General features: G+C 43.5%; 1 protein-coding gene across 4 annotated transcripts; it reads left to right on the plus strand.

The window, feature by feature from the left end:
* Nucleotides 1-190: 190 nt before the first annotated feature.
* On the plus strand, nt 191-27,756 carry LOC115175579 (adenylate cyclase type 3). Of its 4 annotated transcripts, none has more exons than XM_029734892.1 (21): nt 191-583; nt 898-2,452; nt 3,778-3,927; nt 12,052-12,194; nt 12,318-12,429; nt 12,727-12,854; nt 13,292-13,450; nt 13,812-13,977; nt 14,348-14,467; nt 14,973-15,115; nt 15,466-15,627; nt 15,743-15,830; nt 19,383-19,499; nt 19,834-20,102; nt 20,339-20,420; nt 20,588-20,746; nt 24,942-25,088; nt 25,288-25,401; nt 25,647-25,773; nt 25,885-26,009; nt 26,493-27,756. In XM_029734892.1, the coding sequence occupies exons 2-21, from the start codon at nt 1,775-1,777 to the stop codon at nt 26,673-26,675; spliced, it is 3,372 nt and encodes a 1,123-aa protein (XP_029590752.1). In that variant the 5' UTR covers nt 191-583; nt 898-1,774; the 3' UTR covers nt 26,676-27,756. The 4 variants fall into 4 exon arrangements, with proteins under 4 accessions (XP_029590752.1, XP_029590775.1, XP_029590763.1 ...); XM_029734915.1 differs by having other exon boundaries at nt 14,351-14,467; XM_029734903.1 differs by having other exon boundaries at nt 191-2,452.
* Nucleotides 27,757-27,991: the final 235 nt, after the last annotated feature.

Here is a 27,991-nt window from a genome sequence, read left to right on the forward strand (position 1 = left end):
AATAAAATGAAATAAAGTGTCATATTAGTTCATCCAGTCATAATGAATAACCATATGCTATTTACATTTAGTTATCCTATTTGGAATTGTCTGTCCCTATTTCTGACTTTGTACATGGGAGGCAAGGGGTGGGTGGGGGGGGGGGTGATCTAAAGACTGGGACGGGCTTATCAGGGGTAGAAAGTGAAGATCGAGGGCGAAAAAGCAGAGCTGTTCCGTGTTTTCTGCAGAAGGCGAGAGTCCATTGTAGTCTATTACTCGTCGAGAGGGACATGTTCATGTTATTCTTATAACAAACACCCCAAATGCACTGTTTTGATTACAAGTGACATCTAATCCTTAAAAGAGCGAGCACCACCTATAGGAGATCGAAAGTGGCTTTTTCATGGCTCTGTAAGCGGATGCAACAATATGCGGATGGTTTTTACAGCATCTGGTACAAAATCTCTGTTCACATGCGGCATTTTAAAAGCGATAGATAGACAGGAGATGCCAAACGTCGAGTCACTGGAGAATGAAAACCTACATTGAAAGATCACGTTCATCTTTGGCCATCACCACATGTTAAATGGATACAGAATGGGTAAATAATGACGCTTATTATTTTCAGTCATTCGATCATTTAAGTGGGTATGACAATAGCAGTCCTCTAGCACCTTTTCAAAATAGAAATGTAGCCACACGATTTAACCCTGAAATCACAGGCAACAAACTCATCAATATGTGTAATGAGGGCAAGAAATATGTAAATATGATGTCCTTATACTGTAGGCTTGAAAACCGGGTTGCTTAATAATACGGCAGAAAAAGACTGTTAAGTATTTTAAATGGATAGTCTTGATGGTGTCATTTTGGACATCCATTTTACAAGTTCTATCGTTTTTCTCTTTTTCATAGAGCGCAACATGTAGCCGATTTCCTGTGTGCACTGTAAAATCAGAAGTCCCGCATAGTGCTCCGGGGTTATTATCAACTGAGGACAGGGGCGCAGTTTTCTCAAGCTAAATATTGGAAGGGAACGACAGACATTGCTCTCGGTATCAGTCTGTCAACTACAAAGAAGAAACGAATCTAGGCCTCTTTTGCACAACTTGCACAGGCTGTCCATATTTCCCAGTCATTTTCTTAAAAATCCCTGTTTTTCCCAACGTGGATTGCTAGTCAGGCGTTATCTCAGGTGGAGGGGCCACAATTCATGATCAAACAGCATCCCATATTCTTCACTTCTTTTGAGTTTTCACCATGGAAACCCCATGTGAACATTGGTGACGACCTTGATACAATGAATATGGAGAGAAGGGTGGCAATGTAAACAAAGTTTTGTATTCGAAAAGAAACAAAGCTATATTATCGCCCCCACTTTATTCTTAGCGAATTTTCCATGGGCTCACTTGAGGAAAATTAACATGGTCCAGGAGACCCTTTAAATCTCCTTTTGCCTTAGGCCTACATTTGGAGAACATTGGATTGGTGAATCAACTGACACTGTCAGAGGCGTGTAACAAATATGTGAGCAAAGCTATTCCAAAGTGCAGATCCTGACAATCAAGACACTACGTGGGATTTAAAGGACATTCGTGACACCTCAGGGCAAAGGGTTCAGTTTTACACACAGGAGAATAAAAGGGAACCCAATGAGAGAGCATGATGTAGGCCTACGTTTGAACCTTACAACAGTACTTTGAGGAATTTTACACCTCCTGCAGAACTACAAACACATTTCCACTTTTTTACGACGAGGTCACAGGAAGAATACAAAACGTAGTCATTATTCATGATGCCTCGCAACAGGGCCTTCTCAGAGCCGGAGTACTCAGCAGAGTATTCGGCGGACTGCTCTGTGACCCTACCATCGGACCCAGGCCATGCCGTGGGGCGCACGCACGAGGTAACAGTTCGCAGCCAAGGGTGCTGCCTCTGCCTCCCACGCTTCATGCGTCTCACCTTTGCACCCGACTCTCTGGAGAACCTCTATCAGACCTATTTCCGGCGGCAGCGACACGAAACCCTGCTGGTTCTGGTTGTGTTTGCTGCCCTGTTTGACAGCTACATCATTGTCATGTGCGCTGTGGTCTACACAGGCGAAAAGCTGGCCTCTGTGGTGGTGGCATCAGTGGGCCTGGCATCAGACATCCTACTCTATGTGTTGTGCCGCTACGGCCTGCTACCGGACCGCATCTCGCGACGTGTGGTGCCCTACGCCCTGTGGGTGCTGATAGCGGCCCAGATCTTCTGCTACCTGGGCCTGAACTATGCACGCTTCCACCAGGCCAGTGACACAGTGGGCTGGCAGGCATTCTTTAGCTTCTCCTTCTTCCTGACACTGCCCTTGCGGCTCACGCCCATTGTGCTGATCACATCCGTATCATGCGGGGTCCACACCCTAGTGCTGGGGGTCACCATTGCTCAGCAGCAGCAGGAGGATATCCAGGGGGCTGCCCTCGGGAGACAGGTGAGAGTGGGGATAGGGCTGATGACACTGCTTGGGTGGGGGATGAATTGCAGCGGGAGTGAGAGTGGGTGAGTTGTGATGGGGATTGAAGTTGCAGGTAGAGTGGGAGACAGGTAAGAGTGGGGGCTGAGGACACATGCAGGATGGGAAGGAAGTTGCAGGTGGAGAGGGAGATGGGTGAGAGTAGTTCAGGAAACACCTGAGGTGGGTGGACACATAACGAGTTGGATGAAGTTGCAGGTGGAGTTGGAGACGGGCAGGTGTGTGTGTGTGTGGGGGGGGGTACAGTAGATTGTAGGGTGGCAGGTAGAGAGAGGTGAACAGATCTTGTGAAGTAGCTCATAAAATAACTAGGAACAGTGCAACATGCCGTACTTGCAACTCAAGGAATGATGAGCAATTACTAGGGTATATACAGCAGATTTAAAAAGAGGCTAGATATTGATTATAATGACAGTGCAGGTAAGTCATACTAGCTTTCCTGATCACATCAAATGGTGTGTTGAAATAATTTCATCATGCAGAAGATTAGCCTCCAGTCGATGTACTATTTATGTCACATGATGCCCTGTCTTACAGCATCTACAATGAATAGGCATTACTGATGAGTCTGCAAACAGGCTGACTGTATCAAATGTTTCGGTGACAGAGCAGAGGCTGAGGTTTTAGTGTCTCCTACCAACTAAAAGAGTCTGAGGTAGAATTATCAATGGCAAAAAAGCCTCTGTGGTTTTGTCATTTGTCTATATTTGTTATTTTAGAGGTCATTCTCTTGTTTGACATCAATACTGTTCTCAAATGGTCCACAGTTTTTGGTTCCCAGTATGCTCATGTCTTTATCATAATGTCACATTAATCCAATGGGAGGCAGGCAGCCCAATAAAAGGCCAACCACCCTATCAGAGCTTCAATCTGAGCGAATCAAAGTGTTATTCAATGACAAAACAGTGCAGTATCCAAACTTTGTTTGAAATTTAACTCATCAGTATCCACCTCACTGCAACCTATAAGAGTTTTGTAATGGTTTAGAATGCTGGTTTCTTTTTGCCTGTCTGCCACATTCATGGCTGCAGCAATTCAGTAAGATACCACTAGCCTAGGTCATGATAAGGCTACACAAGAGTCCTCCCCACAGCGTTCAGAGTGTGTGCGTGCGTCCGTACGTCAAATCAAATTTGTATTTGTCACATGCTTCGTAAACAACAGGTGTAGACTAACAGTGAAAGGCTTACTGTGCGTGCCTGTTTGTGTGTTTGTTATAGTGCAGGTGTTGTGTGCATGCTTGTGTGTAAATGGGTGTGCCTAATGACTCTGGCGTTCTCCAGCTGCTGGCCAACATAGTGATCTATGTGTGTGCCATCACTGTGGGCGTCATGTCCTACTACATGGCAGACCGGAAACACCGCAAGGCCTTCCTGGAAGCACGGCAGTCCCTGGAGGTCAAACTCAATCTGGAGGAACAGAGCCAGCAACAGGTGAGATTGACAGACTGAGACAGGGAGGAAGTGTTGGTAAAAACATATGGCGGGAGGACAGAGGGGAATATACAATATAGGGCAGGAGACAACATGTGCAGAGAGAGAAAAGTGACAGAGGTTGGTAGGTTTGAGAGTGGGGGGCAATGAGGAGCGTGTGGCAGTGCCAGAGTAGTGCCCTGGTTTGAATGTATGTGATTCTGATTCAGACTTGTTTTATTTATGTTGAAGCCAAAGGGAATTTAAACAAAATTCTTAGTATCTACAGCTCCATTTGATCTACTGTTACAGTACACTTCACTAAGCTAATTACATGTATGTGTGTGTGTGTGTGTGTGCGTGCGCGCAAACGCGCACACAAGTGTCTGTGTGTGCTTGTGCATGTTTTGTCTGTTTGAGTTAGCACTGTGTCAGCAGTCACTTCCCCTCCCTCCCCGTCTCACAGCTGTGGCCATTGGGCATTCTTGATTGCTACTATTTATGGAACAGACGGTCACTGCTATAGAGAGCTCAGAAAGAGGGAGAGCGCTGAGAGGAAAGGGGTGATTATGGAAGGGAGGGAGAGAGAAGGAGGGAGAGAGAGAGACTCTCCCAGAATACTAATGGAGAAGCATGGGCTGCTGGGATACAAGGGCCGCCAGCCAATCAAGGAGCATCCGGTCGCTGCAGGTTACTATGGCGACCGGCCTCCTGAGACGATGTCCGCAGTAATCACTGCTGACTCGCTTGCCCATTTTTTTTGTCTCTCTCCGTCAGGTTTTGATAAGAACTTAGAAAAACCCTGCCACGTTATTTGTTTTCCTCCCTCCACGTGTGTGTGAACTCAAGGCTTTTGTTTGCCTGATGCGTTTGTGATTTCCAATGTTTATGTTTCTGGTCTTGGGTCATCAAGGGTGGAATCTGTTCAGATGGACTTACGTGGCGATAAGTGATAGTTTTAGGCCAATCAGATTTGTGTATAGAGACAGTGCTTTTAACAGGGAGAAAAGTTATAGGCCTATATGTCTATGTACTGTGTAATACGTGATTATATATCATGCTTGTCCATTTGGATGTTTATTATTTTATCAGGGAGTCATACTGAGACCAAGGTCTCTTTTACAGATAAGCCCTGAATTACAGAAATGACAAAATACACACATCAAAATGCAAGCAGAAAGAAAAACATGGTCATAAAAAACAAACACATTCATCAGTAATAAGCCTTTGTCAGGTTAAAAAATAAAAAATAAGGTTCTCAATCAGCTTACTGAATTTCCCTAGAGGCACCCAGATATCAAATTTAAGAACATTTTGAAGATTATTCCATAAATAAGTTGCAATGAAACTAAAAGCTGATTTACCTAACTCAGTAGCAACCAAAGGAATTTCCGGAGTTAGCCATCCCTGAAACCGAGTGTGGTAACTCGTATGTCTAAAGTATAGTAAATAAGTTAGGTACAGTGGGACTTTTTGTAAAAGGGCTTTCTAAATAAAAACATAGCAATGTATCAATCTACGTGACATCAGAGGGCCAACCAACTGTCGGACCCCAGTAAGACTAGCTGTCGCTAATGGGGATCCTAATAAATCAAAAGAATGCAGTGGCGAGTACAAACATTTTAGCCCGTAATAAAGCGCAGTGCACTATGTTAAACTGCATCTAACAGCTTTAATGAAGTGACAGCTGACTTCATATTGATGATGTCGCCATAGTCTAGGACCGATAGGAACATCGACTGAACAATCTGCTTTCTACTATTTAGCGAGAGGCAGGACCTATTTCTATAGAAGACCATTTTTATTCGCAACTTCTTAACTCATCAATATGCTTTTTAAAAGACAGCTTTAAATCTAACCAGATATTTGTAACCAGGGACACAATCAATATGGACACTATCCAAATGACATGCTTCAATCATCAGAGTTATTTTTATGTGCTCTAGAGAACAACCTACACGTAGTTTTACCTGCATGCAATACTAATTCCAGGTCAATAAAGTTTTTCTATAATACAATGAAGGCAGACTGTAGTTCAGACAGAGCCTGGTCAACGTTGGGGGTAATAGCATACACAACACTATCATCGGCATACAAGTGCAGTTTTTTTTAAAGCATGTCGATATTGTTAATGTTAAAAAGCCCAGGACCAGAATCGACCCCTGTAGGACACCTTTCGTAATATCCAGGAAACCGTATTTAACACCATCAGTAGAAATACACATTGAGTTTTATCTGTCAATACATTTGTTAAACCAGTTACATGCAATCTGGTCTAGGTCAATTGAGGAAAGGCTCTGAATTAGCCATGAGTGATCAAAAGTATCGAAAGCCTTTGACAGGCCAATGAAGAGGGCAGCACAATGTTGCCTTTTATCTATACAGTTAACTACATCATTTATAACTAGGGATCTAGTAGAGATATTGCTATGACCTGGTCTAAAACCCGACTGATGTACATTTAGAATACATTTTAAAAATAGGAAAGATCTTATCTGAGAATTAGGTCTTCCCTGTGGCTCAGTTGGTAGAGCATGGTGTTTGCAACGCCAGCATGGTGTGTGCAACGCCAGGGTTGTGGGTTCGATTCCCACGGGGGGCCAGTACCAAAAAAAAAAAATGCATGAAATGTATGCATTCACTACTGTAAGTCGCTCTGGATAAGAGTGTCTGTTAAATGACTAAAATGTAAAATTAATCAAAGATTCTAATATTTTAGCAAGGCAAGAAAGTTTAGAAATAGGGTGATTTAATTATTTATATCACAAGGGTCTGCACGTTTGTGAAGGGGGAGTACATGGGCCTTCCAAACCTTGGGGATAGTACCAGATATAATCGTCAGGTAAAAAATATGGGTTATTGATTCAGTAATCAGTGGGACAGAGATCTGCAGCAAGAATGGATCAAGAATATCAGCCCCAGCGGATTTTTTTTACCAGTCTTAAGCAAGGCATTTAGCACATCACATATAGTAAATTGTTGAAATGAAAAAAAAGATTCACTAGAAGTTGAGGCTGGCAGAGGAAGAGCAGTTGATTGACTTACCAGGGTCAATTAAACCACAATTTCTCGCAAATAAAAAGCCTGCCTGGATAATATTATGATTAAAGGCATCGCTTATCCCATTCTTCTCAGTTATGATGCCAGAGTCAGACAGAACTTGCTTAGGCAGGGAAGAAGAGGAATTTGTACGCTTCAGTGCATTTACTGTTTTCCAAAATTTTGAAGGATCACCAGCAGTCGGATATAGAGCTTAAAAGGTAGTTTGATTTAGCTTTCTTAATCGAGATAGTACATCTGTTTCGCAATTGTCTGAAACATTTCCAGTCCTTTTTCATTGCTTTGGCCCAGGCCTGATTTCGCATCTGAATGAGCTCAGATAGCTCTGAAGATCTAACCCTTGGTTTTCTATCTTTGACTCTGAATTGTTTAAAAGGGGCTTGTTTATATGCCAGAGGAATTGCATAAGGAGGATACATTTTCTAGAGCCAACTCTGGGTCAGGAATACAGGAGACAGTGGCTAAATCAGAGTAGAACCATGTAAAGGATTAGTATTTTGCAGTTTCGTATCTCTAATACATACCATGGGATGTGATTATAACATGTACAATGCATTCGGAAAGTATTCAAACTCCTTGATTTTGTTATGCTACAGCCTTATTCTAAAATTGATTCAATTGTTGTTTTTTTCTCATTAATCTACACACAATACCCCATAATGACAAACCAAAAACAGTTTTTTTGTTGCAAATTTAGAAAAAATGTAAATGTAAATATCACAAATATCACAAGTAAATATCTTCAATATGCACCTAGGAATTGGATAAGGACGCGCACAGTTGTATCCCCAATGTGTCTGTCTTCACTTGTAGCCTGTGAGAAAGACCCGATCACGTAATGGAGCATGCAGCACTCCATCACAACGGCCACTTGGTGCAAAAGGCATAGATTTTTTTAGGGTGCATTACGGCCACACAAACGGGATGCTGCTGTGAAATTCTAGGCATTATCAAGTGCTTATCAAATTGTGAATGGGTGACTGATGTAGTGTGTACAGCCTGCACAAAAAACAAAGCAGAGCTCATGCCTTTCAAGCAACCTTTTTCAAATCATCATTAGAGTCGCATCATGCAGCCTTACAATGTAAACTCTGCAAAAAAAGAAACGTCCTCTCACTGTCAACTGTGTTTACTTTCAGCAAACTTAACATGTGTAAATATTTGTATGAACATAACAAGACTCAATAACTGAGATATAACTGAACAAGTTCCACAGACATATGACTAGCATAAATAGAATGTATCCTTAAAAAGGGGGGGGGTCAAAATCAAAAGTAACAGTCAGTATCTGGTGTGGCCACTATTAAGTCCTGCAGTGCATCTCTTCCTCGTGGACTGCACCAGTTTTGCCAGTTCTTGCTGTGAGATGTTACCCCACTCTTCCACCAAGGCCCCTGCAAGTTCCTGGACATTTCTGAGGGGAATGGCCCTAGCCCTCACCCTCCGATCCAACAGGTCTCAGACGTGCTCAATTGAGATCTGGGCTCTTCACTGGCCATGGCAGAACACTGACATTCCCGTCTTGCAGGAAATCACGCACAGAACAAGCAGTATGGCTGGTGGCATTGTCATGCTGGAGGGTCATGTCAGGATGAGCCTGCAGGAAGGGTACCACATGAGGGAGGAGGATGTCTTCCCAGCTTTGAGATTGCCTGCAATGACAACAAGCTCAGTCCGATGATGCTGTGACACACCGCCCCAGACCATGACGGATCCTCCATCTTCAAATCGATCCCTCTCCAGAGTACAGGCCTCGGTGTAACGCTCATTCCTTCGACGATAAACCCGGATCCGACCATCACCCCCAGTGAGACAAAACAGCGACTCATCAGTGAAGAGCACTTTTTGCCAGTCCTGTCTGGTCCAGCGACGATGGGTTTGTGCCCATAGGCGACGTTGTTGCCAGTGATGTCTGGTGAGGACCTGCCTTACAACAGGCCTACAAGCCCTCAGTCCAGCCTCTCTCAGCCTATTGGGGACAGTCTGCGCACTGAGGGAGGGATTGTATGTTTCTGGTGTAACTCGGGCAGTTGTTGTTGCCAACCTGTACCTGTCCCGCAGGTGTGATGTTCGGATGTACCGAATCTGTGCAGGTGTTGTTACACGTGGTCTGCCACTGTGAGGATGATCAGCTGTCCATCCTGTCTCCCTGTAGCGCTGTCTTAGGCGTCTCACAGTATGGACATTGCAATTTATTGCCCCGGCCATATCTGCAGTCCTCATGCCTCCTTGCAGCATGCTTAAGGCATGTTCACGCAGATGAGCAGGGACCCTGTGCATCTTTCTTTAGGTGTTTTTCAGAGTCAGTAGAAAGGCCTAAGTTTTCATAACTGTGACCTTAATTGCCTACCCTCTGTAAGCTGTTAGTGTCTTAACGACCGTTCCACAGGTGCATGTTCGTTAATTGTTTATGGTTCATTGAACAAGCACGGGAAACAGTTTTGAAACCCTTTACAATGAAGATCTGTGAAGTTAATTCGTAAAAATCCAAATATCTTTGAAAGACAGGGTCCTGAAAAAGGGACATTTCTTTTTTTGCTGAGTTTATTAACAATCAAAACATATAGCCCAATGTTTGTAGAACAACTAAAGTTACAATATTAACTCTAAATTAAGCATATAGGAATACCTATTTCTTTGATAACCGCTCATCACAGAAGAGCCGCATCCGCACTCCCTCAAAGAAAATTTCCTAATCTATTTTTTTCAGCTTTGTTCAATTGTATTCTTCATACTATAAAATAATGCCATGGAATTCAAAGCAAATCTTGTCTGCTGAATGGACTAGTGTAGCCCACAGCCATTTGGAATAGCCAGATCAGGACCTAACATAAGGAAAACTCAGAGTATGCTATTCTGTTCTTCTGAAATGTACTATATTTTCTAAAATAGATCATGGATTTATTGTGAAGGTGTAGGCTATATTACATGGATTTATTAAACTTTTTAAAATGTAGATGTTCAGAAGGTCAGCATCAGTGGCTTGTATGTGTGGAAGCCAGGAGATGCTAAATGTCTTTATGTTAATTAGCGGTCAATTACTGTGAGACTGACAGTTATTTGCTTGAAAATCAGCTGCTGACAAAATTTTGTGACCGCCACAGCCCTAGTCTCTCCAGAGATGTTCGATTGGGTTCAAGTCCAGGCAGGGCCACTCAAGGACATTCAGAGACTTGTCCCGAAGCCACTCCTTGCGTTGTCTTGGTTGTGTGCTTAGGGTTGTTGTCCTGTTGGAAGTGAACCTTCGCCCCAGTCTGAGGTCCTGAGCGCTCTGGAGCATGTTTTCATCAAGGATCTCTCTGTACTTTGCTCCGTTCATCTTTCCCTTGATCCTGACTAGTCTCCCAGTCCCTGCCGCTTTTAAACATCCCCACAGCATGATGCTGCCACCACCATGCTTCACCATAGGGAGAGTGCCATGTTTCCTCCAGATGCGACGATTGGCATTCAGGTCAAAGAGTTCAATTGTAACACGTGTTGTGTGTGGAGGACCAAGACGCAACAGGGAAGTGTATACTCATCTTCTCTTTTTAATATATAAGAAGGAGAAACAAAATAAACACGTATACAATTAACAGAAACAACACTAACAGTTCTGTCACGTGACAAGCACAAAACAGAATACAACTACCCACAATCGACAATACAAACACACCCCTAATTATAGGACCTTCAATCAGAGGGAACGATAGACAGCTGCCTCCAACTGAAGGCCCCAACACCAATTAACTAAACATAGAAATACAAATGACTAGACAGAACATAGAAATAAACTAACATAGAACAATAACCAAAACCCTGGACTAATAAATAAAATACCCCTCTCTACATGGACACATACACACAACCACCCTGAACCACATAAAACAAATACCCCTTGCCATGTCCTGACCAAACTAAACACTAACAAATAACACCTTTACAGGTCAGAACGTGACATCAATCTTGGTTTTATCAGACCAGATAATCTTGTTTCGCATGGTCTGAGTCCTTTAGGTGCCTTTTGGCAAACTCCAAGTGGGCTGTTATGTGCCTTTTTACTGAGGAGTGGCTTCCGTCTGGCCACCCTACCATAAAAGCCTGATTGGTGGAGTGCTGCAGAGATGGTTGTCCTTCTGGAAGGTTTTCCCATCTCCACAGAGGAGCTTTAGAGCTCTGTCAGAGTGACAATCTGGTTCTTGGTTACCTCCCTGACCAAGGCCCTTCTCCCCTGATTGTTCAGTTTGTATGAGGGGCCAGCTCAAGGAAGTCTTGGTGGTTCCAAACTTCTTCCATTTAAGAATGATGGAGGTCACTGTGTTCTTGGGGACCTTCAATGCTGCAGAAATGTTTTGGTACCCTTCCCCAGATCTGTGCTTCAAGACAACCCTGTCTCGGAGCTCTATGGACAATTCCTTTGACCTCATGGCTTGGTTTTTTCTCTGACATGCACTGTCAGCTGTGGGAACTTATATAGATAGGTTTGTGCCTTTCCAAATCATGTCCAATCAATTGAATTTACCACAGGTGCACTCCAATCAAGTTGTAGAAACATCTTAAGGATGATCATTAGTAACAGGATGCACCTGATCTCAATTTCGAGTCTCATAGCAAAGGGTCTGAGAACTTATGTAAATAAGGTATTTCTGTTTTTTATTTTTAATACATTTGCAAAAATGTCGAAAACCTGTTTTTGCTCTGTCATTATAGGGTATTGTGTGTAAATTGATGAGGGGAAACAATTATTTTTATCTATTTTAGAATAAGGCTGTAATTTAACAAAATGTTGAAAAAGTCAAGGGGTCGGAATACTTTCCAAATGCACTGTATGTACTGTTTGAGCACATCTATTGGTTGAAGGGTGATAGAAGTAGATATACATGGAAGTGGAGGCTTTGGGATGGCAATGGACAGTTTCCTTTGTTATAGAAAGTAGTTTGATCAGGTCACTGAATTTTTATTGATTCTGATTGAGTCATTGATTGATTCTGCTGCCAATCACACAAAAGGAAGTGCCTTTATTGTAAGCTGTGCATGCGTCTATTGAGGCTCTTTAGAGTCTCCTCATATCGACTGAAACCTCACCACTCTCCCTGTCATCCACAGGAGCGTCTCTTGCTGTCCATCCTGCCCAAGCATATAGCAGACGAGATGTTACAGGACATGAAGAAGAAAGAAGCCAGTCAGACTGGACAGAAGGAGATGCAGCAGTTCAACACCATGTACATGTATCGCCACGAAAACGTCAGGTAAGACTATAGACCTATGGCTAGGAGAACATAACTTATAGAGTATACTATGTTGTATAACACAGTGGCAGGATATCCAATAGGATGATGTGATGACTGCATGTAATCCCCTTTCTCCTGCAGTATTTTGTTTGCAGACATTGTGGGATTCACTCAGCTATCATCATCATGCAGTGCCCATGAGCTGGTCAAGCTCCTCAATGAACTGTTTGCCCGCTTTGACAAGCTGGCTGCCGTGAGTCACTCACACACACACACACACACAGACATAAATATATTACTTACTGACTAAAAATGTATATTTGATGGCATGTATACTAATCTTTTAAACATATTTATTTATAGATTAAAGTTCATTTAAATGAATAGTCACATTATTTCACATACAGATGAAATCACTTATTTGAATGTTCCAGCCTCTCCACTACCTCAGTGTGTGTGTGTGTGTGTGTGTGTGTGTGTGTGTGTGTGTGTGTGTGTGTGTGTGTGTGTGTGTGTGTGTGTGTGTGTGTGTGTGTGTGTTTTTGTGTAGAAATACCACCAGTTGAGAATAAAGATCCTGGGCGACTGTTACTATTGCATCTGTGGCCTGCCAGACTACAGAGAGGACCACGCTGCCTGCTCCATCATGATGGGCCTGGCCATGGTGGAGGCCATTTCGTGAGTGGAAATGTGGATTGTAGAAACTTTAGAGTAATTTGTGGTATAGGCTGCCTGTGTCAAAGGACATCCTATTCACCCACTTAGGGTCAAAGGTAGTATACTACTGTAGAACCTATTACTTTCATGTGCTGAAAACAGGTCTGACATCTACAGTATCTGGATAAATGCTGAGAAAATAATCCACAATTCATATTTTCTACAACGGTTTGATGCACTTTTAAATCCAAACCTTTCAGTATTCCGATTGACTTCCTTTTCAGACGTGTTCACATCTCAGAGGTCCTTCTGTACTTGTGGTGAATAGGGTGTCATTTGAGATTTGCACATAGAGTAGGAATAATGTGATGTGCTGGAGGCAAAACAAATGGTAGGAGAAAGACTGGCTAGGGTGGTTCTTCTTGGCTCTGTGTCACGGTGACTGTGTTGTCCTGTAGGTATGTTCGTGAGAAGACCGGGACAGATGTGGACATGCGTGTGGGGGTACACACTGGCACTGTCCTGGGGGGCGTCCTGGGACAGAAGCGGTGGCAGTATGACGTCTGGTCCACTGACGTCACCGTGGCCAATAAGATGGAGGCGGGAGGAATACCGGGGTAAAAAGGAACTGGTTAAACCCCTCTAAGTTATAACATTTTCCCTAACTCTATTTACAGATCTTTACTACAACCTTAGATGATGCACAGGCAAGATTCACCTGCCTCATGCACTCATATTTGTCAAATGTGTTTGTGCCCAATACAAACCCTGTATACCAATACAAAATTAATTATTGCTAGCAATAAGTTATGAAGTCTGTAAGGAAATGTTGATGTACTGTATATAAAATAAGAGGGTGACAGCAGGAATTATTCAAAGTTTGCAATAGGGAGGACATAGGGTCAGCCCCCACCTGCCCTGCCATTGATATGCCAGGCTCTCTGACCTATAACCTATAACCCCTGACCTTTGCGGCAGGCGTGTGCACATCTCCCAAGCCACAATGGAGTGTCTGCACGGGGAGTTTGATATGGAGCCGGGGAACGGGGGCGACCGCTGTGAGTACCTGAAGGAGAGGGGCATCGACTCCTACCTGGTGGTGGTGCCCAAGGGCCCCCTGGGAAAGAACGGCATCAACGGGGTGGTGAGTATTGCCTCAGCGCCTAGTTTTATTCAACCTTTATTCTTACAGGTTCCTCTCACTGAGATAAAACCTCTGTAAAACTTTATTTTACAACCAGGTAGTAGTTACTAAGAAGTAACTTTTGTCTTTAACTTTGGTACCAGTCACCAATTTAGTTGAATTCTTTGAGGTAATTACCAGCGTAGTTTCCTAGTTAATACCATGAAAATACCAGGTAAGTAACAGCTTACAACAGGCTGTAAAAGAAAGCGTTACAAAAATGTCAATATTTTTTTTCTCCAGATTCCTCCTGTCAACACACCACAGTCACTGTAACACACCTCACATTCTCTCTCTCTCTCCTCCTTCCTGTCTCTTCGTTTCCTATCAGAAGTTGTCTGTGATGTCATCCAATGGGAACTCACCATTGTTGATCAACACCACTGAGTGTAATGGAAGTGTCCACACAGCCTGCACCACACCAGACGAGCCAGAGGAGCTGGACACACGGGTAACATATGACCTTTACTGTAACCCCTAACACACAGGATTACAACTCTGTGTCCTACAGGTGCACAGTGTGTGCAGGCCTTTGTTCCAGTTTAGGATTAGTACACCTATTCAAATGATTAACAAATTATTGTCTTATATTTAGACCTCGATTTGTAAATTTAGGGGTGTTAGTGCTGGCTAGTACAAAAACCTCCAAATACTTTGGCTGTCTCCAAGACAGGAGTTGCTCCAACGTGTGCTACCTTCTCCACTTCAAACCTGAATGAAGAGTGGCTACTTCCAGATTCTCCACCCTTCTCATTAAGTGTGCACTTGCACACTCCCAATCATGGATCTAAAAGCATTGAATTGGTGTAAGTATTGGCTGGAGAGAGTTTCGACCATTGTTAAATCCATAAGAGGGAGTGTGCAAGTGCACACTTTAGAAGAAGTGTGGAGAATCGGGGTACATCCAGTGGGTGGTACAATGACAGAACAGGAATGCCACCTTCTTGTGACTCCAGGTGGTGAACCCTTCGTTCCCCAACCCTCGGCGGAGGCTAAGACTGCGGGACCTGGCCGAGAGGGTGATTGATGCCCAAGAGAACGAACAGGAGCTCAACAAACTGCTCAATGAGGCACTGCTGGAGAGAGAGACCGTACAAGCGTGAGTAGACAGAGAGTGAGAGTGAGGTGTGTGTGGGGTTACAAAATTCCAGGAACTTTAAATAAATTCCCTGCTTTTCCTGAAATCCTGTTTGGCGGATTCTGGATATCATGCTTATTCCCTCCTGATTCCGGGAATCCCCCAACCAGGCATTTTGGGAAAACCAGGGAATTTATTTAAAATTCACAGAATTTTGCCAGCCTGTGTGTATCTATGGATGCGCGTGTGTGGGATAGTCATAGAGAAACACCCAGTAGCAGAGGGTGTGTGAGTGAGCCATGTGCAGCCAGGTATGAATCCTCTGTTATGTGAGCAGACAGACCGCGTGAACCCTCCCTCTGCCCTGTCAGTTTGAAGGGGAAACGCACCAACCGCCTGTCCCTGCGCTTTGTGGACCCTGAGCTGGAGACCCGCTACTCTGTAGAAAAGGAGAAGCAGAGCGGAGCTGCCTTCAGCTGCTCCTGTGTAGTGCTCCTGTTCACTGCAGCCATGGAGGTCCTCATAGACCCTCGGTGAGTTCACCTAAACTCTCTCTCTCTCTCTCTCTCTCTCTCTCTCTCTCTCTCTCTCTCTCTCTCTCTCTCTCTCTCGTGTTCCTTATGTTCTGTGTGTTCTTGCGGTTGACAGGATGATAGCAAACTACGTGACCCTAGCTGTGGGAGAGGTCCTGCTGCTCGTCCTAACTGTCTGCTCTCTGGCGGCCATCTTCCCTCGAGTGAGTGCCCCTTCCCCCCGCTCCACTATCACACCTTGCTCAACATCCAACCAGAGAGCAGCTAGCCTTTCAGAGCGAGCAACAGTTAACCCACAGCCAAATCATAATTTATCATAGAACATTTTCCACAACATAAGAAATCTGTAGATATGAAGATATTTGTTGTGGTATACTCTTGACTAAAAATAACGTAGTTGTGATAGTGGATCAACATACCGTAGTTAAATAACTTAGATGTGCTAAGCATCTCATGATGCTGTGCATTTGATGTGTACATACACTCCCAATGTTACGTCAGCTGAATGTGGTAAAGAATGTGTCTAATCAGCACCCCATGCGTTCGTTCTTTTGTCACGCATCAACACTTTTGATCTAACATCATGAGCCAGGTCATGGAAAGTCAAATGTATTGACTGCTACAGACAGTTATGTAGCTACCACTATCGACTGCTACTGTCACCCTAACAGCAACACTCCTCCCCCATCCCCACATTGTCCACAAGGGTTTTGGACCCCATGCACTGTATCTGTGCACCGTGTGCGCACAGACACACACATACACACAGACACACACACATACAGTGAGTGCATTCAGAAAGTATTCAGACCCCTTGACTTATTCAACATTTTGTTAAGTTACAGCCTTATTCTAAAATGTATGAAAATGTTTCTCCACATCAATCTGCACACAATACCCCATAATGACAAAGCAAAAACAAGTATTCAGATCCTTTACTCAGTACTTTGTTAAAGCACCTTTGGCAGTGATTACAGCCTCAAGTCTTCTTGGGTATGACGCTACAAGTTTAGCACACCTGTATTTGGGGAGTTTCACTCATTCTTTTCTGCAGATCCTCTAAAGCTCTCTCAGGTTGGATGGGGAGGGTCAATGCACAGCTATTTTCAGGTCTCTCCAGAGATGTTCGATCGGGTTCAAGTATGGGCTCTGGCTGGGCCACTCACGGACATTCAGAGACTTGTCCCGAAGCCATTCCTACGTTGTCTTGCCTGTGTGCTTAGGGTCTTTGTCCTGTTGGAAGGGGAACCTTCACCCCAGTCTGAGGTCCTGAGCGCTCTGGAGCAGGGTTTCATCAAGGATCTCTCTGTACTTTGCTCTGTTCATCTTTCCCTTGATCCTGACTAGTCTCCCAGTCCCTGCCGCTTTTAAACATCCCCACAGCATGATGCTGCCACCACCATACTTCACCGTAGGGATGGTGCCAGGTTTCCTCCAGACGTGACGCTTGACATTCAGGCCAAAGAGTTCAATTTTGGTTTCATCAGACCAGAGAATCTTGTTTCTCATGATCTGAGAGTCCTTTAGGTGCCCTTTGGAAATCTCCAAGCGGGCTGTCATGTGCCTTTTACTGAGAAGTGGCTTCCGTCTGGCCACTCTACCTTAAAGGCCTGATTGGTGGAGTGCTGCAGAGATGGTTGTCCTTCTGGAAGGTTTTCCCATCTCCACAGAGGAACTCTGGAGCCCTGTTAGAGTGACCATCTGGTTCTTGGTCATCTCCCCGACCAAGTCCCTTCTCCCCCGATTGCTCAGTTTGGCCAGCCGGTCAGCTTTGGGTCTTGGTGGTTCCAAATTTCTTCCATTTCAGAATGCTGGAGGCCTCTGTGCTTTTGTGGACCATTGCTGCAGAAATGTTTTGGTACACTTCCCCAGATCTGTGCCTTGACACAATCCTGTCTCGAAGCTCTACGAACAATTCCTTTGACCTTATGGCTTGGTTTTTGCTCTGACATGCACTGTCAACTGTGGGACCTTATATAGACAGGTGTGTGCCTTTCCAAATCATGTCCAATCAATTGAATTTACCACACGTGGACTCCAATCAAATTGTAGAAACATCTCAAGGATGATCAATGGAAACAGAATGCACCTGAGCTCTATTTCGTGTCTCATAGCAAAGGGTCGGAATACTTATGTAAATTAGCTCTCAAGTGGCGCAGCGGTCTAAGGGACTGCATCTCAGTATTAGAGGCATCACTACAGACCCTGGTTCGATCCCGGGCTATATCATAACCGGACGTGATCGGGTGTCCCATAGGGCGGCACACAACTGGCCCAGCGTCGTCTGGGTTAGGGGAGGGTTTGGCCGGGGTAGGCAGTCATTGTAAATAACAATTTGTTCTTAACTGACTTGCCTAGTTAACGATGTTTTTTAAAATAAGGTATTTGTGTTAGTTTTTTTTATATATTTACAAACATTTCTAAAAACCTGTTTTGCTTTGTCATTATGGGGTATTGTGTGTAGATTGATGAGGAAAAAATATTATATAAAAATATAAGGTCACAAAATGTGGAAAAAGGGGAAGGGGTCTGAATGCACTGTACACATAAACAAACAGATAAACAACTACTATATCGAGGGCGAAATGCATGTCCATGTCAACATGTCTGTGCCTGTCACAGTACAATGTCAACCACATGAACACCAGAAACCACACACACTCACATATACAATTCACCCCAGAGCCTATTAAAAAGAGCTTTCAGTGCTACATAATGAAATGCTTTTACTTGAAGCTATTTGGACCAGATTATTGTTCAGCTGCTGAGAGAATGTACTGTACCCAATGAGATCAGATCTAACCTTGGAGATCTGAGTCCCCTCGCGCGACAGTAGTTCCACTCCAGTGACTGTTCTTTATCTATGGAAAATCAATCCCTGCTCATCATAGATGTTCATAGAGAAGCCCTCTGGTTGGACTGATGCATGACTCCTAATGGCATGATTGATGGTTCAATGAGGAAAACCAATATGTCTTGTCCTCGGTTTGTCACAGTTCATCTGAAATGACCGTTGACAGATACAGCACTATATTGTAGTATACTGTACTGTCACTAACATGAAAGTCACTATAGTACAGATGTATGATCTTAATTTGAACACCCTGTTTTAGTTCACCTTTATTTAACTAGGCAAGTCAGTTAAGAACAAATTCTTATTTACTATGACAGCCTACTGTTGCAGGAGAACTTTCCTGCAATGCAGGAATTGTACAACTTGTAGTGTATTTGAGGTTTAGAAAGGCTTCTGCAGTTTACCACTTTGACATTTCAGACTTGATTTTCTCTTATGATAAATGCATCAACCCCAACAGAAATGTCCAATAACTATAATCCACATAATCATTTAATTTTTTAATGCTGTAGCAAACTGGCGCAAATTAATAATCTTCATCTGTACAAACTCACTCGGAGAAATACCCTGACCTCTGCTATGGTTTCCATCTGATGATGTGTTTGAAAACTGAACATGATTATGATGATGTTTACAATTGTATTACTTTGTTGGTTACAGCGAGCAAAGACGACCGTCACCATCAACCATAGTTAAAACGTTTTTAATGTTCCGCCATTGCCCCACATATACCACAGGTGTCATAAAAGAGTGTTGTAAAACATTACTCAAAACCACATCAATACAACAATGGTGGTGGTGGTGGTGGTGGTGATGATGATGATGATAGATATTATTGGTAGTTCACGTGACTGGTTAATGATATTACTGTTGATGACCAACATGTTATTTTTCCTCCTAGGTTTTCCCTAAGAGGCTAGTGTCTTTCTCCACATGGATCGACCACACCCGCTGGGCACGGAACACTTGGGCCATGGCAGCAATCTTCATCCTCACCATGGCCGACATTGTGGACATGGTGAGAAACGTTCATCGTTAGCCCAGTAGAAAAAAATCACAACACTGAGAACAATGGCTTTCTGGTATTGAATTATGCAGTAGCATGCCAACACACAAGCCTTCCCATGAACCTGGGTTTGACTTAAGGGTCTGTTTTTGGTATTGACATGCATGCATACCGTCCATATGCAACAGCACGCATTGCAGTTAAATGTTTTAAATTCATAATAAAGCAACACGATGGGAAAAGGGATCCAGGTAAGCTTGGAGGAAGCACTAGAACTCGATTGAGTGGTGGCTCGGGCCTTGCGTTGACATTTGGCCTCTATCCCCTCTCTGTCCACGCCCTGTAGCTGAGCTGTCCCCGTCCCTCGGGAAACGCCACAATTGCCCCTCCTTCCTCTGTTGTCCAATCCGGGGCGGAGGGCTGTCTGGACAACCCCAAGTACTACAGCTACATCGCTGTGCTGGCACTCATGGCGACCACCATGCTGGTGCAGGTCAGCCACATGGTCAAGGTCACACTCATGCTCCTCATCACCATAGCAACGGGCATCGTCAACATCTACAGCTGGAGGGACATATTTGACCGCTACGATATGGCCCGCTTCCAGGACTACAGGTGGATGTGGTTGTGGTGTTATAAGCTGTAGAACAGGTGTGGGTGGTGGTCATCAGTTTATGGATGTGTGGTCATCATTTCTTTTCAATTAGTAAAACTGGAATTGGAATTTCAGTTGACTGAATTGAAATGAAATTGACCTCAACCCTGATTGTCATGTTTAGTGTGATATTGCTGTTCTGTAAACAATGTGAGCATGCCGGTGATTTCTGATTATCTCTGTGCTCTGTTTTTAGGTCTTACCTGGTTCCCTCCAAATATGCCATGACTGTGATGATCTTCATCATGATGATCAGCTTCTACTACTTTTCTCGACATGTAAGTTGCTGTGGCAGAAATCTACTAGTTATATACCTTCCAACCTCACTAAGTCATCACTACCTTCTCTATTTTACACATGTTCTGCTTCCTCGCCATTCTTGTTAACCTCTCCACCTCTATTTGAACCTATTTCCTGTCTCCTGCCACCATGTCCCTGACTTTAGGTGGAGAAGCTAGCCCGTACTCTGTTCTTGTGGAAGATTGAGGTCCATGAGCAGAAGGAGAAGGTGTATGAGATGAGGCGCTGGAACGAGGCGCTGGTCACTAACATGCTGCCAGAGCATGTAGCACGTCACTTCCTGGGCTCCAAGAAAAGGGATGAGGTGAGACAGCTTCACTACTGTAGATGCAGTACCTGCTTCCCCCTTCATGGTAAGCATACAGTGCCACGAAAAAGTATTTGCCCTTTCTAATTTTCTCTACTATTGCATATTTTTGATACTGAATGTTATCAGATATTCAACCAAAACCTAATAATAGATAAATGGAACCTGAGTGAACAAATAACACAACAATTACATACTTATTTTATTTATGTCATAAATAAAGTTATGCAACACCCAATGCCCCTGTGTGAAAAAGTAATTCCCCCTCACACTCAGTAACTGCTTGTGCCACCTTTAGCTGCAATGACTCGAACCAAACACTTCCTGTAGTTGATTATCAGTCTCTTACGTCGCTGTGGAGGAATTTTGGGCCGCTCTTCCATGCAGATCTGCTGTAATTCAGCGACATTTGTGGGTTTTCAAGCATGAACTGCTTGTTTCAAGTCCTGCCACAACATCCCAATTGGGATTCAGTCTGGACTTTGACTAGGCCATTCAAAAATGTTGACTTATTTGCCTTTTAGCCATTTTCATGTAGACTTTGTGTTGTTTGGATCGTCTTGCTGCATGACCCAGTTGCGCTTCAGCTCACAGACTGATGGCCTGACATTCTCCTGTAGAACAGATACAGAACAGAATTCATGTTTTTTTTCTATTGAGGCAAGTCACCCAGGTCCTGAGGCAGCAAAGCATCCCCAAACCATCACACTACTTGCTTGACAGTTGTTATGAGGTTCTTACTGTGGAAGGCAGTGTTTGGATGTCGCCAGGCATAATGGGACCCATGTCGTCCAAAAAGTTGACTAAAGTTATACTTTTCAGTCATCTGTCCATATAACATTCTCCCAAGAGTCTTGCTGATCTTCCAGGTGTGTTTTGGCAAACATGAATCAACTTTTTGGACGACATGGGTCCCATTATGCCTGGCGAAAACCAAACACTGCATTCCACAGTAAGAACCTCATACCAACAGTCAAGCATGGTGGTGCTAGTGTGATGGTTTGGGGTCGTATTCATTTTTTTTGTTATTTGTAAACTCAGGTTCCCTTTATGTAATATTAGGTTTTGGTCTGATAACATTCAGTATAAAACAATATGCAAAAATATAGAAAACCCAGAGCTCTAAATTACTTTTTTTTTTTTGTTATCGATTGAGATATAGACTACTGTATATTGGGCCTTGAAGTATTCTATCTACTTCTGAAGCACACTTTGTGCCCTTGAAACTAATATGTAACTCTGTAAATGCATTTAGGACCATATATGACCAAAATTGTTACACTTTATAGCCCTGACCGCACCTACCATGTAGCTACAATGTAAGTACAAGGGCTGAGACAGTAATGGAATTTTGGATGAAAGTTATTAGTCAGTCAAATAAACGTGTTCACCGTTACAACCGTTCGAATAGCAAAACAATTATAATACATGTACGAAACATGTGAACACTGAGTGTACAAAACATTAGGAACCGCTTCCTAATATTGAGTTGCACCCCCTTTTTCCCTTAGAACAGCCTGGACTCTACAAGGTGTCGAAGGTGTTCAACAGGGATGCTAGCCCACGTTGACTCCAATGCTTCCCACAGTTGTGTGAAGTTGGCTGGATGTCCTTTGGGTTGTGCACCATTCTTGATACACAAGGGAAATTGTTGAGCATAAAAAACCCAGCAGTGTTGCAGTTCTTGACATACTCAAACCGGTGAGCCTGGCACCTACTACCATACCATGTTCAAAGGCACTTAAATATTTTGTCTTGCCCATTCACCCTCTGAATGGCACACATACGCAAACCATGTCTCAAGGCTTAAAAATCCTTCTTTAACCTGTCTCCTACCCTTCATCTACACTGATTCGAAGTGGATTTAACTGGTGATATCAACAAGGGATCATAGCTTTCACCTGGATTCACCTGGTCAGTCTGTCATGGAGAGAGAAGGTGTCCCTAATGTTTTGTACACTCAGTATATATATATTTTTTAAAAAGCACATTTTCTCCTCTGCTCCTAACTGCATTGTGCTGCTGCTGCAGGGAGTGGGGTGTTGCCTAGGCAACCGAAGCCTTGTTTGCTACAACATCTTGGATGTTTCAGCAAGGAGCAACAAAGTTTCATCACGTTGTAGAGTCCATGTTACAGCAGAAACTGACTCAACAGCACGAATGGCCGGCCATCCTGTCTTCAGTCAGCTGGTCGTTCATGTACAGTACCAGTCAAAAGTTTGGACACACCTACTCATTCAAGGGTTTTTCTTAATTCTTTACTGTTTTCTACATTGTAGAATAATAGTGAAGACATCAAAACTATGAAACAACACATATGGAATCATGTAGTAAGCAAAAAAGTGTTAAACAAATCAAAATATAATTTATATTTGAAATTCTTCAAAGTAGCCACCCTTTACCTTGATGACAGCTTTGCACACTCTTGGCATTCTCTCAACCAGCTTCACCGGGAATGTTTTCCAACGGTCTTGAAGGAGTTCCCATACATGCTGAGCATGTTTGGGAAGACTCATCCCAAACCATCTCAATTGGGTTGAGGTCGAGTGATTGTGGAGGCCAGGTCATCTGATGTAGCACTCCATCACTCTCCTTCTTGGTCAAATAGCCCTTACACAGCCTGGAGGTGTGTTGGGTCATTGTCCTGTTGAAAAACAAATGATAGTACCACTAAGCGCAAATCAGATGGGATGGCGTATCGCTGCAGAATGCTGTGGTAGCCATGCTGGTTAAGTGTGCCTTGAATTCTAAATAAATCACAGACAGTGTCACCAGCAAAACACCATCACACCTCCTCCATGCTTCAAGGTGGAAACAACACATGCGGAGATCATCCGTTCACCAACTCTGCGTTTTACAGAGACACGGCGGCTAGAGCCAAAAATCTCTAATTTGTAATCATCAGACCAAAGGACAGATTTCCACCGGTCTAATGTTTATTACTTGGCCCAAGCAAGTCTCTTATTATTGGTCTCTTTTAGTAGCGTTTTCTTTGCAGCAATTCGACCACGAAGGCCTGATTCACGCAGTCACCTCTGAACAGTTGTTGTTGAGATGTGTCTGTTACATTTATTTGGGCTGCAATATGCGGTGCAGTTAACTCTAATGAACTTATACTCTGCAGCAGAGGTAACTATGGGTCTTCCTTTCCTGTGGCGGTCCTCATGAGAGCCAGTTTCATCATAGCGCTTAATGGTTTTTGCGACTGCACTTGAAGAAACTTTGAAAGTTCTTGCAGTTTTCCGGATTGACTGACCTTCATGTCTTAAAGTAATGATGTACTGTTGTTTCTTGTTGCTTATTTGAGCTTATCTTGCCATAAAATTGGCTTTTTTTTTTACCAAGTAGGGCTATCTTCTGTATACCACCCCTAACTTGTCACAACACCACTGATTGGCTCAAACGCTTTAAGGAAAGAAATTCCACAAATGAACTTTTAACAAGGCACACCTGTTAATTGAAATACATTCCAGGTGACTACCTCATGAAGCTATATATATCCATAACCATATGGTAATTGTGCCAGCCCTAGTAAATACATATAGTAAATACATAGGTTTTAAGGCAGTCAATGTGAAGTGGGACCAATACATGTAAAGTTCCTGAAGTTGAGAAATAGGTATCAGCCACGGTTACTGTGTGCGGTGATCAGCCCCCATGTTATCACAGTGGTAATATCAAGGCACAAGGCGAGACCCAAATGCAGACACAGGAGGCAGATGGTTGGAGTCTTACAATGTTTATTAATCCAAAGGGGTAGGCAAGAGAATGGTCGTGGACAGGCAAAAAGGTAAAAACCAGATCAGAGTCCAGGAGGTACAGAGTGGCAGACAGGCTCGTGGTCAAGGCAGGCAGAATGGTCAGGCAGGCGGGTACAAAGTCCAGAAACAAGCAAGGGTCAAATCCGGGAGGACTAGAAAAAGGAGAATGCAAAAAGCAGAACGGGAAAAACGCTGGTTGACTTGGAAACATACAAGATGAACTAGCACAGAGAGACAGGAAACACGGATAAATACACTGGGGAAAATAAGCGACACCTGGAGGGGGTGGAGACAATCACAAGGACAGGTGAAACAGATCAGGGCATGACAGGTAAGGTTTGTTTAGCTATTGCAATGGTTACAGCTGGAGTTATACTCTTGAGTTATCTATGTCTGTACATCTGTTAATCTGAAACATATGCCCCTTCCAGGAGCTGTACAGCCAGTCATATGATGAGATTGGGGTGATGTTCGCCTCCATCCCCAACTTCTCGGACTTCTACACAGAGGAGAGCATCAACAACGGGGGGATTGAGTGCCTCAGGTTCCTAAACGAAATCATCTCCGATTTTGACAGTGTAAGAATCTCATGAATGCACAATTTCATTTTGTGACTTGTAACAGTCGTGCAAATGTTGGAACTAGCTTGTTATAACAATGGAAGTACTGTATGTTATTACTCCCTATTCCCGATGCATGCCACTGTATGGGAATTAAAGATGCTGCCTAACACTTTGAGACTTGACCTTTCAACCCGTGACCTTTAACCTCTGACAGCTCCTGGACGAGTCTCAGTTCCGCTGCATCACCAAAATCAAAACCATTGGCAGCACCTACATGGCAGCATCAGGTGTCACTCCCAACGTCAGCAACGGCTACGCCTGTCTGAAGGTCAGCTCATTACCATGGTCATCAGCCATTGGGTCTGGGTCAGGGGAGGCTTAGTTTAGAGCATCTTCTACTGTTTGTGGTAGCAGGTGTAGAAATGTGATCTAGAGCTTTAGTACTGATCTTTTACAGAGGATATGTTAATTTTATGGGTGATGATGATCATAGTGGTGGCGGTGATCAAATTATATTCACTTAACTTGATGATGGTGATGAAGTTGGTTAAGGTAGAGGGCTCTGTTGTGCAGAAAGAGGAGCTGACTGACAGAGAACGCTGGCAGCATTTGGCAGATCTGGCTGACTTTGCTCTGGCCATGAAGGTCACGCTCATGAACATCAACTACCAGTCCTTCAACAACTTTATGCTACGCATAGGTCAGTGCTAACCTTTCAGCCATATATTTTAAGGTAAGAGGAGAATGGAGAGCGTGTCCTAGTTTTGTACTGCATGCATATCATGTATCCCATACTTCCTCCTCTCCCCAGGTTTGAATAAAGGGGGGGTGCTGGCAGGTGTGATTGGCGCCCGGAAGCCTCACTATGACATCTGGGGCAACACTGTGAATGTGGCCAGTCGCATGGAGTCCACAGGGGTCATGGGTAACATCCAGGTAAGGCCTCTCCATACAGGGTGCGACGAGATGCAGGATGTGATAAGTAGTGAGGTGACAACCAGACAATCAGTTATAGCTGTAGCGCATTGGCCCGTAAGGTCGTTGATGTACCTGATTTCTGGTGAGGACTGAGCAGGAGCACTTGATAGCCTACAATGATTGATACATTGCAGTCACCTGCATGATCTCAAAACCACATATAGCAATCTGATACCCGACTGCACAGTCGATGATGTGGCATGAAACCATTGGTTGACTGAAATGTAGTCTGCCTGGAATGCAGCCATTGTCTCACAGATGGCTATAATAACACAAGAATAATCCTACTTTGTTTGATTACTATTTAGATCGTGTGATTTGACATCAGGGAATATCTTTAAGAGTATTACCAAATCTGGGCAGAAAACACATGTGTTGGCTGGATCTGTATGCATACAGAGATTCATCACCTAAAATGCAATGTGATTCTGCTTCCCCCAGGTGGTGGAAGATTGCTACCACATCTTGAAGGAGTACGGATTCCGTTTTGTGAGGAGGGGACCCATCTTTGTGAAGGGGAAAGGAGAGCTGCTTACCTACTTTCTGAAGGGTAGAGAAAAACAGGGATCCTTCATCAACAGCTCCTCGGTCACCCTGCCACACCAAGTGGTGGACAACTCCTGACCTGCGTGTCAACGCTCACAGAAACACAAACGCACACACATAATCAGAAATATACATTCTAAGGTATAAGTGAGATCTGAATTAATGCTTATACCAACACTCCATCTTTCAGAATTGCAAAGTATGTAAGAGGATATGAACATCTTGCAAAGAGAGAAGATTTGTCCCGCCTCCCCACCCTGTCTGTTCAAATACTTTTTTTGCATACTACAAAGCTTTTCAAAAATAGTGCTCAGCTACTTGCACTACAGACTTATGAACACATATCACGCTACTGTATAGTCACACATATTTACACACATTCTTAGACAAACACTCTTCAGACACACATCGTCTGACAAACACACATTCATGTATTCACTACAATGCCATCACTCAAGCCAGATGCAGCCAGGCTGTTGGACTAAATGCCTCATTTTGAATACTTTCCCCCTTTTACAAAATACTTTATATTTGGAAAATAATGGATTTCATTGTGTTTGTTACAGTATCTCCAAACTGCTTGGAGATGAAGATGACCTGAGATAAGATGGTAGTGTTTGAAGGTTAATGCAGAGTGTGTGTGTGTGTGCGCTGAATCAGCTTGCAGTGAAAGTTTTCTTTCTCACTTTTTTTCCGATTCGGAATCAAGTAATGTTACCATGCCCTCTTTCTGTTTGCTATGAATTTGGAACACATGCCTTCTCAGTTCTCTGCTCTTCCCCCCTGGGCTTACATTGGCACATTTCACTTCTTTACGGCATCTGAGGCTTTTCTGACAGTGGGTACAGGTGTGAGTCCTCAGGTGTGAATTTGGAGACAGGTTGAATGTTTTTGTGTTTTTTGGAGGCATTGCAGGTGTGTGCATGCATGTTGTAAAGCAAGAGTGATTCATGGTATTTTAGAGTTTGTGGTCACCAGGTCTTTGTGAGCAGCTGACACCTGTGGCCATTATGGGTATTCTGGTGGGTAGAAATGAAGTGCCCTGAAAATGTATTTGCCCCTTTTCGGATTTTCTCTATTTTTACGTTTTTGATACTGAATTAGCAGATCTTCAACCAGAATCTAATATTAGATAAAGGGAACATCAGTTTACAAATAACAAAAAAATGCATACTTATTTTATTTATTTAAATAACAAAGTTATGCAACTGTGTGAAAAATGAATTGCACCCTTACACTCAATAACTGGTTGTGCCACCTTTAGCTGCAATGACTGCAACCAAATGCTTCCTCTAGTTGTTGATCAGTCTCTCACATGGCTGTGGAAGAATTTTGGCCCACTCTTGCATATAGAACTGCTTTAACTCAGCGATATTTTGGGATTTTCAAGCATG

This window comes from Salmo trutta, chromosome 3, assembly GCF_901001165.1.
Source record: "Salmo trutta chromosome 3, fSalTru1.1, whole genome shotgun sequence".
Taxonomy (NCBI): domain Eukaryota; kingdom Metazoa; phylum Chordata; class Actinopteri; order Salmoniformes; family Salmonidae; genus Salmo; species Salmo trutta.